This window comes from Argopecten irradians, chromosome 1 (genome assembly GCF_041381155.1).
Source record: "Argopecten irradians isolate NY chromosome 1, Ai_NY, whole genome shotgun sequence".
In the NCBI taxonomy this organism is placed as follows: domain Eukaryota; kingdom Metazoa; phylum Mollusca; class Bivalvia; order Pectinida; family Pectinidae; genus Argopecten; species Argopecten irradians.
The window spans coordinates 20,487,222-20,506,000 of record NC_091134.1 but is presented as its reverse complement, the minus strand read 5'-3'; the positions used below and the strand labels follow the sequence as shown (position 1 = coordinate 20,506,000).

Genomic DNA, 18,779 nt, shown 5'->3' with positions numbered 1-18,779 from the left:
AGAAAATGGACAATAATTCCAATATACATAAAGGCACAACGCCAATTTACCACAATATCCTAAAACATGCACCACGTATCACACCGCATGGGAGCACGAACAGAAACTACCACTACCAGCCTCCCAAAACATACACATAGCGCACATGGGACGTCATCCTTACAAGAGGTATGGTCACTTTCCGCCTGTCACGAATTAGGACGCGCACAGCTCTTGCTCGAGTTAAAAATACATGATAGGTAAATGTCACGTGACGTATTGTGGATTTCCTATGTCAAAGATATATTTCCACTAGTAATTTATTTCATTGTTCGCATAATTAACAGCGAATTTATTCCTTCAATTACATTCAATCTCTACGGAAATTACTAATTATAATTTTTAATCCATATCGATTCCCTACATTTGCCAGGATTGATGTTACACAATATATCAATTTTTTAACAAGATGCTCAGAGGGCCTGTATCGCTCACCTGGTTTGTAATGCCAAGTAATGTTCTAAATACAGACAGGTTCATTGTTTCTTTTCTAAAGGAATTCGAATATTTACCTCTAATTCTCTTATTGGGCTCCTGCCCCCGAGAGGTCAGAGCCAAAATTTATACAAGTTCTGTTCCCCTTTCCCCATGGATGTTTGCGGCCAAATTTGGTCACAATCCATGCAGAACTCTAGGACAAGTAGCGATTTATAGGAGTTACCTCTTTTTCCCCTATTGGGCCCCGCCCCTCCTGCCCCCGGGGGCCAGAGCCAAAATTTATACAAGTTCTGTTCCCCTTCCCCCAAGGATGTTTGTGGCCAAATTTGGTTACAATCCATGCAGAACTCTAGGACAAGTAGCGATTTATAGGATTTACCTCTATTTCCTCTATTGGGCCTCGCCCCTCCTGCCCCCGGGGGGGTCAGGGCCAAAATTTACACAAGTTCTGTTCTCCTTCCCCCCAACGATGTCTGTGGCGCCAAATTTGGTTACAATCCATGTAGAACTCTAGGACAAGTAGCGATTTATAGGATTTACCCCTTTTTCCCCTATTGGGCCCCGCCCCTCCTGCCCCCGGGGGCCAGAGCCAAAATTAATACAAGTTCTGTTCCCCTTCCCCCACGGATGTTTGTGGCCAAATTTGGTTTCAATCCATGCAGAACTATATGACTAGTAGCGATTTAAAGGAAATGTTGACGGACGGACGGACGGCCGGATGGACGACGGACGCCGGGCCATGACATAAGCTCACCGTCCCTTCGGGCCAGGTGAGCAAAACAAGGTGTATCGTTTATCATAAGTACATTTTCCAATTATTTTCATAATCCCTATTGGTTATATGATTTATTTGATATCGCATGTAATTCAAAACATATATCTGATATGACAAAATAAAGGATTTATGTTACTTGTCACAATAAAAAGTCCGAACTTAACTGTAACTTTCAGCACAGGGTGCCACGTCTCAACATCTGAACTACACAGACTTTGTTTATTCTGACATTTATTCGTACGCAGCCTGGGTAACATTTAATTAAAATATTTCATCAATAACGTTTTTTTTCGGCACGAGCGCATCGGAGGACCACTTTTTTTGGAATAGGATTGAAGTTGTATTTTCCTACAGTGAATAAAATGAGCCTTAGTAATAGTTGGCCTTCTGATGCGCTCTGTATAAAATGTGGATTTTTAGTCGGGAAAATCCCTACCAAAATTCACAAATGGCACGATGATGTAATTTTGTGTTCATTTTAATTAGTTATCTACTGCAATAACCAAAATACAATTTGTCTAATAAGAACATTTATATATCAGATGTGAAGTTTATGTATTCAGAAACTTCATATTTTTATAGTAATTTTGGATTTTGAATACGGTCACCTTTAGGATGAAACGGGTGTGTATGCGCCATACTTCGTGTAAGAAAAATACTCTAGCCTCTCAGAATAAACAGGCAGCCTATCGAGTACAGGGGAAATCATCCTTCAGTTACCTTACCAGTTAAGCAACATCGAACCAATCAACCAACCAAAAAGCGCTTTTGTTAATTTGCGCCTACTTTCTGACTAAAAATCGTAAGATAATTTTAAATACAGTCCCCTCTAACTATTGTAACATTTTGTCACTCTATTTTAACTTCAAAGCAATCATTCCTTTTACTTTTCAATTTGTCACAGTTAAACGTAGTTTGACTATTTATTATTTAGTCGTCAAATTTTTGATAAGAATATAAATATTCATGTAATTTTAATAAATATTTATTAAACCAAGGAAAATTTTAAAATGACTTAATGTAGAGTTCAAAACGATGCACAAGATCCCGACCAATAATAGAGAATATCAACATCAGTAATACTAGACATTACATAATGTCTATAGTATGTCACGATTTTATACACACTTGTGTTACTCAGAAAATTTTCTGTTGTAATTATATATACATATCTCATTTACAAAAAAACAAAAAACCCCAAAAAACCCACAGAAGCCAAGGGGAATTATTGCAGTCTTATTCAGCGTCCTTGTCACGTCTAGTAAATTCTTACATTAACCTATCGCTTATTCAGGTACACCAGAAATGGTTGGTTGCATTTATTAAATTGCGGAAGTATCCACTAAAAATGCCCAAATTTTGTCATACAAGTATACAAGTTAAAAAAATTAAAACTCATCTGATTGTGTGTATAACGACAGATACGTGTATATCATGTTCATATCTGGCACTACTCTGATTGCTTCTCGCTGAACCAATGGGATACAGCACAAAAGCTAAGCGTCTCGAGGATCAGTGTGTTAAATTGTTACCTATTGTGTCTCCTGGAATGCGGACTTCCTTTATATGCAACACAGTAATGATAGCTGTGCATGGGTGCTTTCTTTTATCTCAAGATATCTTACCTGGATCCTCTTTCACTAAGTATATTGCTATATCATGGTCTGTTAATGACGAGGTATAACTTCTCTGTAAGTTTAGACTTAAAAACGTAAGTTTTCCATGAATGTTTCCGCTGTAATATAGTATATAGAACCATTACACATACGATAGAGTATATTCGAGTATAATGCTCAAATATACGTTGTATTGACCAAGTGCCGAAAACAAAAGTTTTGTTTTGCAATTTAAAAAAAACATATAATTTTCATAGATTACCTGTATACCCTATAATATATATGTGTACGTACAGGTGATATATCGGTGATGGTTGTAATGTTTCTCTTTTATAACATAAGCAGACGAATGTTATATTGATACCATCATTGAAAAGTGTGAGCTTCTTATTCGACATAAAATAGAATTAGAGTATCTTAAATCATTACTTGAATCCCAAAAATAATACTTAATACTATGCCCCATATGGAAGGAAGTACTGATTGATTGCGCATACTGTACATGGAGTACAATTGCCACGGACTTATCTTTGAAAATCATATCACTAAACAGAAGTAATTGGCCCAAACTTTGATAATAAAAGAACCTAATGTTTATAACAGTATCTGCGATTAGCTGAATCACATCACATGACCGGGAAATAAAACATCGTACTTCCCTAGGAGAGTGTGTCCTCATGGTGACCACCCGTCTTTCACACGGAGTTATCTTCCCTGCCAATTAGACAACAACGACTGACAAAGCGTATAGAAACAATGTTTGCTTATGATATCAAAGCAATAATTACCTTTAAAAATATTTCTTTGTTTGATTAATAAACGTCTTAGAAATAACAAGTGTCATGTAAAGACGGACTTCCACGAATGCGGTGTGTAATGTTCATGAAGTGCGCGGTGCATGATTTAGGAGACTACGGTATATTCATGGTATGTCTTCTGGTATAGTGGAACTCTTGCCATTTTATAATGCTATATCACTGAAGCATGCCGCCGAAGTTACCAAGCAACACACCCCATTCGGTCATTTCATACTGACAACGGGCGTACCAGTCGTCTCACTACCTTAATAATGAGCGCTTAGCAGGAGCAGCAACTACTAGTTTTATAGACTTTGGTGTCCTTCGACCAGGGGACAGAACCCAGAGGCTATCTCACGGGGGTGAGCGCTTAACAGAAGGTCAAAAGTGAGGCGATACAATCATAACGCCCTACCTGGAGGGCAACCCTTCAACAAACCGAATTGCTAACTATATTCAGATTTGATATTCCCCTCAAGTAAGCCCACAACTTCGGATATATAAACCTCCGGATCATTTAGCAACATGGGTTACAAATGTATATATTATATCTAGCGTAAATCGTAAAGTGATATGATATAGAACGAGGAAGATGTATGTTTTGTCCTTTAACAACACGTGACTAGTGAGGTGGTGCTTTACTAACTAGCTCAGGTATTGCACTCTGCAGTATATTCTAGACATGACGTCAAGGTGTTTGTTAGGTTTGTTCTTACTGTTTTTCACAGCACGAGGTAAGTATAACTCTAAAGCGAAGAATATATATCACCAGACTAATCCTTATTGGTTTTCATTTGAATACAACTGAAATAAGAAGCTGATGTTAACATAATCATTATCTACTTAATTCAATGTGATAATCGTTTGTTTTTTTCTATCGAATCCGTTAAGTTTCAGTATTCTGTAGCGAGTAGACTTAACCTATGCCGACAGAACTTATATAAACTTTGATCCAATTTTTGTTTTTAAATGAGGTTTACATTGATTTTGTTCCTAGGACAGAACAATGATCCTTGTGATGTAATGAATCACAACTTATTGGATGATCCATGGCGTTCTACTGCTGTTACCGCCGGGACTGTTTACGAAAATGATGCTCTTTTAACTGTCGGTTGGTATCGATCTGTATCGGGGGCTGGCGGGATTATCCCTTTAACGGCCCCTAGTTGGAAGTCATGTGGAACGAAAAATCCAGTTTGGATGATGGACAGTAAGTACTGCTATTTCACAGTATTTCAATGTGATTGAATTATGTATAATTGTTTAAGTTATCAATGTTATTTCAGACTATCATATGCTGCTAAACAGTTTCGCGTTTTCAATATTGAAACTCATTGAAAACACAGCGATTGGATGTCTTGCTTTAGAATAATGGTGTTTCGGTTAAGTATATATCAAGCATGTTGGCAGCAATTACTTGAGTGATATCTTATACTTAGCAATTAAATGATGTTAATTTAATGGACAAAAATGATTAGAAATAATAAAACTAATAGCAAAATTGATACCTAAAATGCATTCGAAAATTCATAAAATAAGCAAAATGAGAAGGGATCTTCACTATAAAGTATGCGTAATCTGTACTTGCTACAAAACAAGAACATCAATAGACTTTGTAAATATGAAAATAAAAACGTTCACCTTATGCAACGTTCTGCACTACACACCGTTCCGTTCCTCTCTTTTGTTTTAAGCTAACCTGGCCCGAAGGTCGATAAAGACCCTCTTGGCCTCTTGATGTTATCTCGTGTATATATCTATCTATGTAAATGTCTGTATATTTTGGGAAGCTGCGATATGTTCATATCTTTGTAATATTGGAAATTCATACCCATTTCATTTCTGTGTTTGATTAAGGACGGCCCCCATTACGGTAAAACACGACTGGCTAATAAAAACAACGCTTGTATGATGCAGTGAAAACAGTAATCGTTAGACGCAGTGACGTCACGAAGTTGTATTGAATGAGAAGTAATGTAGTACAACCTCAGATGACACGAGTGTATTGCATGAAATATAAACTGATATTACTAGTTACACCTTTTGATATGAGATAATGTCCTATTGAGACCGTATTATGTTATGGAGATAAGCCGAAAACTGTACAATATGTGAGATAGAGAACTGAATCGAAGCACGTCAAGGCCGAGATCTGTTCTCTATCCCACATATTGTACAGTTTGAGGCTTATATCTAACTTTAAACATTGCAAGTCTTTGTGTTTATAAAGTTCACTTTTATTTCTTATATAAGCCAGTTTTTTTGCCTTTATCTATGAGCTAAGGTAACTCTACCAATGTGCATTCAACCATGACAAATCCGTTATAGACAATTGCATCATAGAATTACCTTTGCCTGTGTTATATGTCATGAACAGTATTTATGAACGGAATGCATGGTTCCCCCAGAACTTTCATTGAATTCAGGGGATTTGAAATTTCGACCTCTCTAGGGAAGTTTTGGATTTATTAATACCATGTGCAATTTCATTCAACAAGCCAATGGGATTTAGAGATTTAGATGAAATTATGAAATATATTTGTTAAAACAATATCAAAATAAGAGTTAAACTACAATTTAGATTATTTGGATATTTAAAATCAAAAGTGGTGTACAAAAACAACATGGTTTCAGAATGTGGAAATTGGAGTTAATGTTGTAGATAATTGTTAAATGGTGAATTCATAATAAGGAGGAAAACTCGATCTGGGATATATACAGAAATTCTGTTGATGTGTTTAATTGCGCATCAATAGAGGATTAAATTCTCTTCATATTCATTGTGTGGGATTTTTTTTTCTATAATTTGGTTTAAAAATAATGGAATATTCCGGCAGGTTGTGTGTTAACATTATTATGGGATTATACCTAGAGACATGTACTCACCCGTTTTGTGTAACTCTCCCATAAGTTACCTTTTGCTGTCTTATAAGTGACTGTCTTATATCAGAGTCACTTATAAGACAGTAAAAGGTAACTTATGGGAGAGTTACAGGTAATGGTCCGATACCCCGGGAGTTAAATACAGAAGCATCAATAGATGACATCACAACTATGATTTAATTTCACTTACAATTTTTATGAAGTTAATTGGCCAACACAAAAGCTATCTCGACCAGGAAGACATGAAAATGACATCGTGTAGGGCATTTTCTAAAGCGTCTATGTTTAACATTTTTTTATTTAAGATTAAATGAATGACGTTCTCGGTGAATTGTATAACATTATTTTCAAACGAAGAAGTCTAAAGTGAAAACCAACAAGAGGCCCATGGACCTTAACAATAACCCGAGTTCCGATACATATTAACACTATATATTGGCCCATCAGGCTCTTGAAGTCAGTCAGTGATTTTATCAATTTTACCTTTCAATCAATGAAGAGTATTAAATACTAAATTATTTAAAATTTTAACCACTTTGACCCCTTTGGCCACTGGATGGAGGTCAGTCAGGGTCTATTTATGGATATTATGATAAAATGCAATTTTCTACTAATAATTATATCCATGTTTGACTCATTTTCTCAATAATGCTAATAAATGTCTTTCCCTGAATCAACTATAAGACCTTCTCCTCAGGCGGAAATCGGACACCCCAGGACAATGAAATCCACACATTTATAGAGGGCCTTAAAACCTTACACTATATGGAGATTATTTGGTTCCATTTAATCTGAGAATTCAGATAATTTTTGATAGTTTAGCCATTTTGGCTAAGTTCCTTTGGCCCCTGTGGGTCAGGCAGGACCTATATTATATTTATGGATATAATATTAGAAATGTTATCTCATGCTTATAATTCTAACTAAATCTGGTTCATTTCTTGTGAAATTGAGCAAATAATGCTCATAAATGTAAACGTTGTGTAGGATGATTTTGAAAGGAATAGTATCATTCTTTCGAATGGTAGTAACCGTTTATGTGAAAAACATGCTGCTAGAATTATGATACATGTAGTTTAGCCGGTAAAGCTTGGTGGGGTAGAAGTTTTGCCTCGGGGAGCTTTCCATTCTGTTCGTATACATGTATAGTACGATGTAGAGTATGATTTTTTAACTGTTTTATTTTAAATCTAGACCTCTAAAACGTTTTTAAAAAAACGGCCTATTGACACACCGGTGGGTCCATATTGAATACACTGTAACTAACAAATCCAATTTTATGGTAAAATACACAAGTATGATTGATAAGGATGTGTCTTGTAAAGTTTTATCCAGTGCAGCCTATACGTTTCTGATTTTGTTGTCCGTCTTCCCGAAGTCTTTCTCCCACACTTGGAGTAGGAGGAATAGTATCCATGCGTTACGTAACTGGTCGATAATGTTCGTAAGGATTGATAATAGAAACGACACGTTTGTTGATTTGTTTTTGTTTAACGGCCCATCGACAGCCAGGGTCTAGTAGAGCCACACGAACATCAGTATAAGTACAGCTTAGCATAAACTATAGTTAAAATTAGTGCGTTATAAAATGCTTTCTATGTTTTGGTACACGTTTCAAATATGTTCCACGTAAATCACAACAATCACATAAAAATATCGGGTAAAATGGTCAGAAAAGATGTGTTTCGGTTGGGGCGTCCAGGTGGTTAATCGTCAGCATTTTTATTGTTGACAAATATATGGGTTGAGCAGTAGTTTGACTGCGTAAAAGATGGTATGGGCGCTATTGGATATAGACCTATTCAATGTGGTGCGTTAGCACTACATGTAAAATATGTCTGTATCCAATTACATTAAAAACACCTTTAACGTAAATAAAACACTTTCAAATTCATCTAAAAATACAATAGTAACCTCGACCAGGAAGACGCGATGTTTACATCAGGTCTAAACATAACACTTTATATTTAGGAATACATAAATGACGTTCGTGGTGAATTTTAACATCATTTCCAAACAAGGAAGTTTAAAGTAAAAACCAACAAGAGGTCCAATGGCCTTAACGGTCATCTGAGTTCGGATATATATAAACACTATATGTTGACCCATCAGGCTCTTGAAGTCAGTCAGTGATTATATTTATTTTAAACAATGAAGATTATTTCTTTAAGAAGGTTTTTGAAAATTTAGCCACTTTGACCCCTTTTGATCGCACTCCTTCGACCCCTGGATGGAGGTCAGCCAGGACCTATATATAGATAGGATGACTATATAAAAAGGATACTTTAGCAATTTTTTTCATATTGTTAACCCGGTTTCGTTGGTGTTTAAGTCTCAATATATCACCTGGACTATTAGAGCTACGTGCTTTTTTATGCAAACGATCTCTTTTTCTAATTTCAGTGCGTAATTCCGAGTTGAACCATGGTTTGTCATTTTTTCTGATAGTTACTATTTTTCTGGGTATACACATATTAGCAAAGTTTAAAAAGGAGTCAGTGAAAATTTCACAAGCTTTGTCAACGGAACAATTTTCAAATCTCTCTTGCCATGGAAATTCTCTGATTAATTTATTGATCTATCCTCTTATTATTACTATCCTCTTCTACTAATGGCTATATGCATGCTTTACCCATTCACTATGAAAATTGAGCAAACAATGCTCATAAATGCGTTTTCTTTGTATAAACCATAGTAAATAAAATAGTAAAGACCCACTCCTCAAGGGAAAATCTTATACCCAAGGGGCATGAAATTTACAAATTTTGTAGAGGACATTCAAACCTTTCATTATATAAAGAGTATTTGGTTCCATCAAATCCTGGAAATCAGTTGATTTTAAAAAGTTTAGCCATTTTGTCCCCGTCCCTCTGGCCCCTGGGGGTCAGTCAGGACCTTTATTATATTTATGGATATGATATTAGAAATGTTATCTCATGCTAATAATTCTAACCAAGTCTAATTCATTTATTTTGAAATTGAGCAAATAATGTTCATAAATGTAAACGTTGTGTAGGAAAGAAAAAAAACGTTACTCTTTCCTATGGTTGTAACCGTTTACGTCGACATGCTAGAAATATGATATTTTAGCCGCTAAAGCTAGGTGGGGGTAGTAGTTTTCCACCCTTTACGTATATATAGTACAAGGTAGACTGTGATCTTCTACCATTTTTTATCTAGACACATAAAACTATATTAACCGACCGACACTAAAGGTTGAATACGTGAAATTTCTAGACTACTTTTCATGCCAAATCTACAATATAGATTATTTCAGCGACCCTGGCGTTTCTTGTTATCAAAATAGTCAAATAATACTAAAACATATTTTCAAATTTGTTGTAAACATCCAAAAGAGGATTTCAACGGTAAAAAAATCAATTTGTACATTCTGATATTCAACCTCTAAACTATCTTCAAGATATTATGGCCCTAATTTATTTTCAAAAAACATATTTTACTATTAATTTTTTCGTAGGTTTACCAACCAACAATGACATAAAAGAAGATGTGAAGATGTGTGGCGTTTCAATTTTCTCACCCTGCCATGCTACTTGGTCGTCAGTTAAAGTGAAACTCTGTAGTGATTCGTATTACGTCTATTATCTTACTAGACCTCCTGGAGACTTTGGCTATTGTTTTGGTAAGTGAACTTACTTGAATTCGAAGGTTGATAGTTGAATCAAAATAAAACACATCCGTACGTTTAATATAGACATAAGTTCAGAAGCAAATATAACATGAAATATTTTATGAATACTTTAGGGACTGAGGCAAAATGTCAAGATGGAGAGATATCAGAAACTGGATTTACGCCTGGATGTACAGGTAAGTGCTTTTAAAAACTTTGATGAAAAAATCATATCTCAAAATACCCGCCGACGATATCATCTGGCAAGCCAATGACATATTGTTGATCCTATGTACAAACTAGTTATATTTATCAATTAAGGACATTTGTTGAGGTCATATGGTGTTATAGCGCAGAATTAAATAATTATCGAGGGCGTAGCCCGAGGTCAATATTTTAGATTCTGCTAATGCGTTATAAAACCATAAGAAACGACTCAAAAGTCCTTAAATTATATATAAGATATCTAGTTCCTTTGACAAATGTCAAAGAATTATCAGATTTATATATTAATTACATACTAAGATAAGATAAGATAAGTTTATTTCTGGTTCAGGACTTATATGTAAAGTCCTCTATACCAGACTCAGACAAAATATAGAGTTTACAGTTAATACATTTTTATCCGGTAATAATAATAAATTAATGATGTATAAAGGCTTTGTAGTTGTATAAGAGTTCTTGTTCTTTCCAATGTTTGTCTAACGCATTTTTGAAGGAGTTTATATTTGGCGCCATCACTACATTCTCTGGTAGATCGTTCCATATCTTAGTAGCTCTTAGTGAAAAAAAGTTTCTCCTAATCTCATAGTTTGATCTTGTATGGAATAGCTTCCTCCTATGCCCCCTGCTGCTCTCGCGGTCCGTTGCATCTTTCCATAAAGATAAAATGTTACAACATTCGGAGTCATATATTCCATCTAAAATTTTGAAGAGTTCTATCATGTCTCCTCGTATTCTTCTATATGCCAATGTTGGTAATTTCAGCTTCTCCAGCCTTTGACTGTATGCTAGATGTGACATTCCTGGTAGACATTTTGTCGCTCTTCTTTGGACACTTTCTATCATTTCTATATGCTTCTGTAGGTAAGGCGCCCATACGGGGCAAGCATAGTCCAAATGAGACCGAACTAAGCATTTATATAGCGGAATAAATGATTTGATGTCTAAAAACTGAAAAGTTCTTCTCAAAAGTCCAAACATGGAATTGGCTTTTTTTACTTTCTCTGATATATGGGTGTCGAAGCTTAACGTGGAATCTACAACTACTCCTATATCTTTTTCTTGGTCTATATGTTGCAGTGTTTTTCCATTGAGCTGGTATTGTATAATTTCCTCACGTTGGTTTCTTGTTCTCTGTTTGTGTATCCTCATGTGTTTGCATTTATCTGGGTGCATTTTTAGAAGCCACGTTTCACTCCATTTCGACATTGTATCTAAATCACTTTGCAGATCTAAAGCATCATCTTTGCCACGGATAGCCTTGAATATTTTAGTATCATCCGCAAATAAGTATACGTCTGACTGCACTATATCTGGAAGATCATTAACAAATATCACAAATAATAATAAGAACCGATCCTTGTGGAATTCCTGATGTTACACTTGACCATTCGGAATTTTTGCCATTCACTGTTACCATTTGATGTCTTCCTTTCAAAAAAGATGAAATCCAATTTTTCATCTGCTGGTTGAAATTATATGAGTTTAATTTATTCAGTAAACGGTTGTGCGGAACTGTATCAAAAGCTTTCTGATAATCCATGTATATACAATCGACTACGTCACCTTTATCTAAAGCAGTTGTCCATTTATCCAAAACTTCTAAAAGTTGTAATGTTGTTGATCTACCTGATAAGAAACCGTATTGTTTGTTGGAGAAGTACTTGTTTTTCCTCATAAATGTTACTATATGATCCCTTATTAGAGTTTCTAGTGTTTTACAAACAACTGACGTGAGACTTACAGGCCTATAGTTTCCCGGTTCACACTTATCTCCTTTTTTGAAAATGGCACACACTCGAGCCCTTTTCCAATCATCCGGGAGAGTTCCTGTTGAAATTGATTGGTTGAATAACTTCGTTATTGGATATGATATTGTACCAGAGGTGTTTTTCAGGAACATCGGGTGGAGTTCGTCTAGTCCGGGGGATTTATCCGGTTTGAGATTTTTTAGGATCTTTGATACAGCTTCTTGTTCTATATTCATTTGTGACATCTCTTCGGCGACTTCTCTTATGTACAGATGAGGGGTCGTGTCCGATTCCTGTATGAATACACTGCTAAAAAACCGACATAACACTTCAGCTTTTCCCTTATTTGATGTAACTTTAGTTGAAGTTTTGTCCGCTGGTTTTGCATATAGTTCTCCAATCTCTGATTTCGACGTAGATTTAGATTTTATATAATTCCATCCAATTGCTTTTGGATCCGACTTTGCCTTTATCGCTATATTGTGCTCATATTCTTTCCTCAATCTGCGTGTTAATTTCCTTACTTTATTTCTGACCCTATTGTATTCCTTTCTCACGTTCATATCCTTTGTAGTTGCAGCCTTCCTTGATAACGAATGCTTCTTTTTTATGGCTTCAAGTGTTGTTGTATCTGCTGGGAAACTATGCTTGTTGTTCCGACCTATTTTAATGATTTTTGTAGGGACATGGCTTTCTTCTATTTCTTTGACCACCTTTTTGAAAGTGTTCCAATTCTCGTTGATGTTGTTAGAGTTCATAATTATTTCGTCCCAGTTGGTATCACTTATCTCCTCGTTTATCCTTTCATAATTGGCATTTTTATAACTCTTTTTCTTCTTGCTTTGTAGAGCTATCTTTACTTTACAAATGACCTTAAACAGTAGTACACAGTGATCACTTTTACCTAAAGCGCTTTGATATTCAATATCTGATAGTGAATGCTCGTCTTTGCTTATGATAAGATCTAGGACATTCGGATTGTCTTGACCTCGCCATCTTGTTGGTTCTTGGACATGTTGGAAAAGAAAGTTGTCTTGGAGTTTTTGAATGAACTTGTATTCTTGAGAATCTGTATTCTCGCTCTTTGTATTCCATGTTTCCCAGTTTATATTTGGATAATTAAAGTCTCCCATTATCAAAAGTTTGTTGTATTTTTTCTGAGCGGCTTCTTCAATCAAATCTTGTAATTTTTTGTTGTTGTCCATGGTTCCCGATTCCGATCTGTATATCAATCCTATTAGCAGTTTTGTAGTTTTCCCAGTTTTAATTTCTACAAACAGATTTTCACGAAACTGTGTTTCCATTATTACTTCTTTTGCTATGAACTTGGAATTTATTAACATCAGTAACCCCCTACCCGCAGGGGTTTCAATGTTCTTGCTGAACAGTGAATAATTTTCATTTCCATCTAGGCTGTATTCTGATTCCTTGTAACTTTGTAATCTAGTTTTTGCTTTCACTTCAGTAATTCCGATTACATCTGGTTTGTAGTTACTCACTCTTATGTTTAATTCTGTCATTTTGTTTTTTAGTTGATCCGCATTAGTATACATACAATTTAGGTGTTCGACAGGCCTCTGCTTTCTGTCTTTATCTTCATGGTTGAAGTTTCCATTTAAAAACCTGCTTTCCTCACTTTTTTCACTGATCTGGCCCAGGGAGGTCCTCGGACTTTGAAGGTATATTCCCCCGAGGAATTTTGTTGTCTTTTTTCCTTAGCCAGTTCCCATAACTGTTTTTCTTGTTCCCTTTCTGCCCTAGTGAGATCGTTGCTTATTCTTATATCTTTTAGTTCCTGGTCGTGGCCTAAGTTTTTGATGTTCCTGAAAATACTCTTTTTTGTTTCAAGATTGTTCAACGACACAAGCATAGGTCTATTTTTCCTATTTGTTTCCTTGTTATTCTGATGATATTGTCCAATTCTGGAACATCTGGTAACCTTTCCTTCAAGATCATGTACTTCACACTTATTGAGGATTTTATAGACAATACCTGTGTCGTGTTCCTTCCTTACTTTACTGTCCGTAGATTCAGTTTCTGGAACACCGTATACCACCATATTGCTCTCTCTAGCTTTTCTTTCGTTTATCTCAGAGAAAACATTCTTGATATCCTGTGGTGGTGATCGGGATTGAGGGATGTCAGTAATTTTAGGCCATTCAATATTGTTTTCCTGCTCTGACGCTCTCATTTCTTTGACGATATTTCGCACCTCGGACTGCGAACATTTGGTTTTTGATCAGATCCTCCATAGCTGTTATTCTTTTCTCATATTTTTCCATAATAGCCTGGCAACGTTCCTCGATCTTCAGATCTGTTGCTTTGTTTTTCTGTACATTCTCTCTGCAAGACATGCAGAACCACATGTAATCAGAATCTTGGAGGATTCTATATTCATCTTCCGATTTCCCTAGACATCGTATACAATGACGCGATGTACAGCGTTCACATTCTAACATTTTGTCCTCTGGATCGGAAAATACATTATCGCAATCAATGCATTTCCATCCCAAATCCTCTTCATCACTGTTATTCAGTAAATCATAGTTTGTTATGAAGTTTGAGCCAGTTGACATCTCTCTTTGGGATGTTTTCAACACATTTTTGGAGCCGGGAGGCCTTCCACGGGATTTTTTCTGTGCGTTGCTAAGGACGCCGCCATTGTTCTTTGAGGACTGTGTTGACATGGTTCGTATTTCAGTTGATTACATCGCCTCTCTACCCACTGATTGATGTTTTTTGTAATGACTACCCTCAGGAAGTCTTAAATAGACTATCCGTCTTTGGGTAACTTTGGTCTCTTCGGATAACCGCGGTATTTTCACTTTACTGGACCTCCGTGAATTGTTATTGTTTACCTAAGTCACGTGACCGGAAAGTTACAAACTACATTGAAAGTTACAAATTACATACTACCTAATCTACCTGGCTTCGGTCTGTTAGTTAGACGATTTCGTCTCTTGACCACCTTGAATAGTTCGTAATCATTGATGCTTAGTTGTGCCTTTTCCTTAATATTACTTTATCTTAATCCTTATATATGTTTGGTTGTGGGATCCTCTTTTCTATTTACACAAATCCACGCTTGCCATTTACAGTTCCTTGGTACTTATTTTATACCATATTTATAATGTCTCACATTCTTTATTAAAAATTGAATACTGTCATTTTTTTTAAAAGTCTCGCAGTATCACAGAGTTTAACGGTAATTTGTCTTCTGGTAAGGAGGGTTGTCTTTAAATACAGGTCGGTTGAAATTTTATATCCAGGTTCTTCCAGTGTTTATTTAGTCTACTTTTAAACTGATTTATGGTTACACTGTCCACCACATCCTACACTGTCCACCACATCCTCCGATAGGTTATTCCAATCATTAACCACTCTAATGTGAAAGGAGTTTGATCTTAAGTCTTGTTTGGGGTTTCCTAATTTTGAGTTTGTGTCCTCTAGTTCTTCTGTTAGTTTCAATTTCGAAGAAATCCTCTTTTTCTAGTTTATCCAATCCGTTCAGTATCCGGAATGTTTGGATCATATCTGCTCTTAATCTCCTGTATTGAAGAGATGGGATTCCTATTTTTTTTTAAAACGTTCTGGATAAGGTAGATGTTTCAATTGTCTCACTACTTCTGTTGCTCTACGTTGTACTTTTTCAATCATTTTGGTGTCCTTGAGGTTCATGGGATTCCATACATTCACTGTATATTCCATGTGAGGCCTTATTAATGATTTGTATAGTGGCATGAACATATCCACATCCGTATGACTGAAAGTTCTTTTAACCACCCAGTTATTTGGTTTTTTTTACTGCTTTCTCTACATATTTACTAAATTTGAGAGTAGTATCCACTATTACTCCCAGATCTTTTTCTTCAACGGATTGATAATTTTTTTCTTGTCCTAGATTATAAACCTAGTTTGAGTTGTTGTGACCAAAGTGCAGACTTTTGCATTTGTTGCAGTTGAAATGTAATTGTCATGCATTCGACCATTCCTCCAGTTTGTTCAGGTCTGATTGAACTGTCTCTCTTTCCCTCTCTGATCCGCTTTGGTAAAAGATTTTACTGTCATCTGCAAATAGTTTCATAGTTGCGGTCACGACGTATATACCAAGAAAAGCACTGGCCCTAAAACACTCCCTTGGGGGACTCCACTAATCACTGTTGACCATGTTGACCACGGTATTTATCATCACCCTTTGTTGTCTGTTCTCAAGAAAGTTTCTGATCCAATAGGATGTTACCTGTTATGCCAATTGCTCCAATTTTCTGATCAGTTTAAGGTGTGGGACCGTATCAAAAGCCTTTTGAAAGTCTAGATATATTAGGTCTACATATTCACCACTATATAACATCCTAGTGACTTCATCTATTACATCAAGTAGTTGGAGAACCGTCGATTTATTAGGCCGAAAACCATACTGATGTCTACTTAATAAATGGTTATCTTTCAGATGATCGATGATATTGTCTTTAATTATGGATTTCGTGGTTTTATAGATTGTACTGGTGAGGCTAATAGGTCTGTAATGTTTTGGTATAGTTTTATATCCTTTTTTGTGGATAGGTATGATGTTGACTAGTTTCCAAATGTCCGGAAGTATTCGAGTGATTTGTTGAAAACTATTGTAAGTGGTTCAGATATTAATGTTGCTGTTTCTTTAGAATCTTTGGATGTATATTGTCGGGCCCTGGAGATTTGCTTGATTTAATTGTTTGGAGTTTTTATTCACTGATTCTTTAGAAATAGTTATATTTCCAATGTTATGCTGTGACACATCAAGTTGAGGAATATTTGTAGTATCATCTCTAGTGAAAACATTGGAGAAGAACATGTTTAGTTCCATTACCGCTTCTTCATTGGTAGCTATTGTTTTGCCATTGTCTCTTTTTATTGGTGGTATTCCCTCTTTAATAGAAGTTTTCGATTTGACATAGTGCCAGAAACTTTTCGGATTATTTTTGGATTCTACTGCTATCTTTCTTTCGTAGTCCTTATAAGATCTTCTTTTTATTTTGTTGGCATTGTCCCTTTCCTTTATATATAATACATGATTTGACCATGTCTTGTTTCCAAGATATCTGTACCATGCTCTTTTTTTTGACAGCATTTATTACATTTATGTCCATTCAGGGTTTCCTGTTTGATACTGGCCTATGTTTGCTCACTAGTATGTTTCGTTCGATACTTGAATTATTTTTTTTTCTGCAAAAATATTCCAGGAATCTGTAACGTTTCTCTCATTTAGTATATCGTCCCAGTTTGTTTCCATTATATCCTCATTCATCTGTTGGTAATTTTCTCTGAAATATGCTGGTTTATTGCTTAAAGCAGAGGTACAGGGTTCATGGATTTTCATTGGAAGGACAGTTGTACATGGTCGCTTTTACCCAGTGGTTCCTTCACATGCTGGAAGATGAAGTTGTCTTGTATACAATCCAGAAATTTGCCAGTGATTAAGGGTTCTGTTGTTGTTTCGTTACTCCAGTTGATATTTGGGTTATTGAAGTCTCCCATAGTTATGAATTGTTGGTTATTCTGTACGGTGTCTTCGATCAGCCGACTTGGCATTAGTACTCGTTGGGCTTCTGTAGATACAGCCTACATATATTTTTCCATTTCTGAGTGATATCTCACACCACACATGTTCATTAAATTCACTTTTGATTTTCAATTCTTCCACTTTCAGTTTCTTGGACACATACCAGATTATTCCTCTTCCTGCTTCTAATGTATTGTTGAACATGTAGTAGTTTTCTATGGAGAATTCGGCACGTTGTAGGTTTCCTGGATTATGTTTTGGAATTACTTCAGATAGGCCAATACTATCAGGATTAGTTTGGTTAATTTCAATGTCTAATTCTTTCCTTTTATTGTTTGTTTGTTTGATTAATTAACGTCCTATTAACAGCTATGGTCATGTAAGGACGGCTTCCCATGTGTTGAGCAGAGAATCCACTTTGGTGTAGAGGACTGTGAGCTTGGTTTTTGTTAAAATTTCATCGCTTTCTCTCACGTTAAAACTGGCATCCTATTGATGTTTTGCTTTTAAGGTCACCTGAGACGAAGTCTCAAGTGACCTATTCTAATCGCCTTTTGTCCGTCGTCGTCCGTCGTGCGTCGTATGTCCGTAAACAATTTACATTTTCGACTTCTTCTCCAAAACTGCTGAAGCAATTTCAATGACATTTTTGCACAAACCTTCAGGCCAATCCAGGCCAGGGGGCTGTGGGTGGGACAAAAAGGGGTAAAATTGGGTAAAATTTCAAAAATTTTCTTCTCTACTCACAGATCTGGTAGAATCAAATACTCTTCATAGATAGAAAGGTCTTAAGGTCCTTTACATAAATTGCGAATTATATGACCCTGGAGTCCCTTGTTTTCCCCTGGGGAGGAGGATAAGTTTACTAAAGTTTACATAGGGAAAACACATTTTTGAGCATTATTTGGTCATTTGTAATAGGAAAAGAGTCAAATGTTATCGGAAATAGCAGTATCAGATGGCCATTAATTCCTATGAACAAATTTTCTATGACTGACCCCCAGGGGCCTTAGGGGCGGGGTCAAAAGTAGTCAAATAGGCTAAAACTTCAAAAATCTTCTTCTGAAATGCTGTAAATGGTAGAATCA

General features: G+C 35.9%; 1 protein-coding gene across 1 annotated transcript in view; it reads left to right on the top strand.

The window, feature by feature from the left end:
- Positions 1-4,241: 4,241 nt before the first annotated feature.
- LOC138320329 (von Willebrand factor D and EGF domain-containing protein-like) overlaps positions 4,242-18,779 on the top strand; it is a 46,391-nt gene continuing 31,853 nt past the window's right edge. Inside the window, exons 1-4 of the mRNA XM_069263254.1 lie at positions 4,242-4,399; positions 4,663-4,875; positions 10,027-10,191; positions 10,314-10,376. Coding sequence (XP_069119355.1) covers positions 4,348-4,399; positions 4,663-4,875; positions 10,027-10,191; positions 10,314-10,376 — 493 coding nt within the window. The 5' untranslated portion in view covers positions 4,242-4,347. The remainder of the gene's footprint in view (positions 4,400-4,662; positions 4,876-10,026; positions 10,192-10,313; positions 10,377-18,779) is intronic.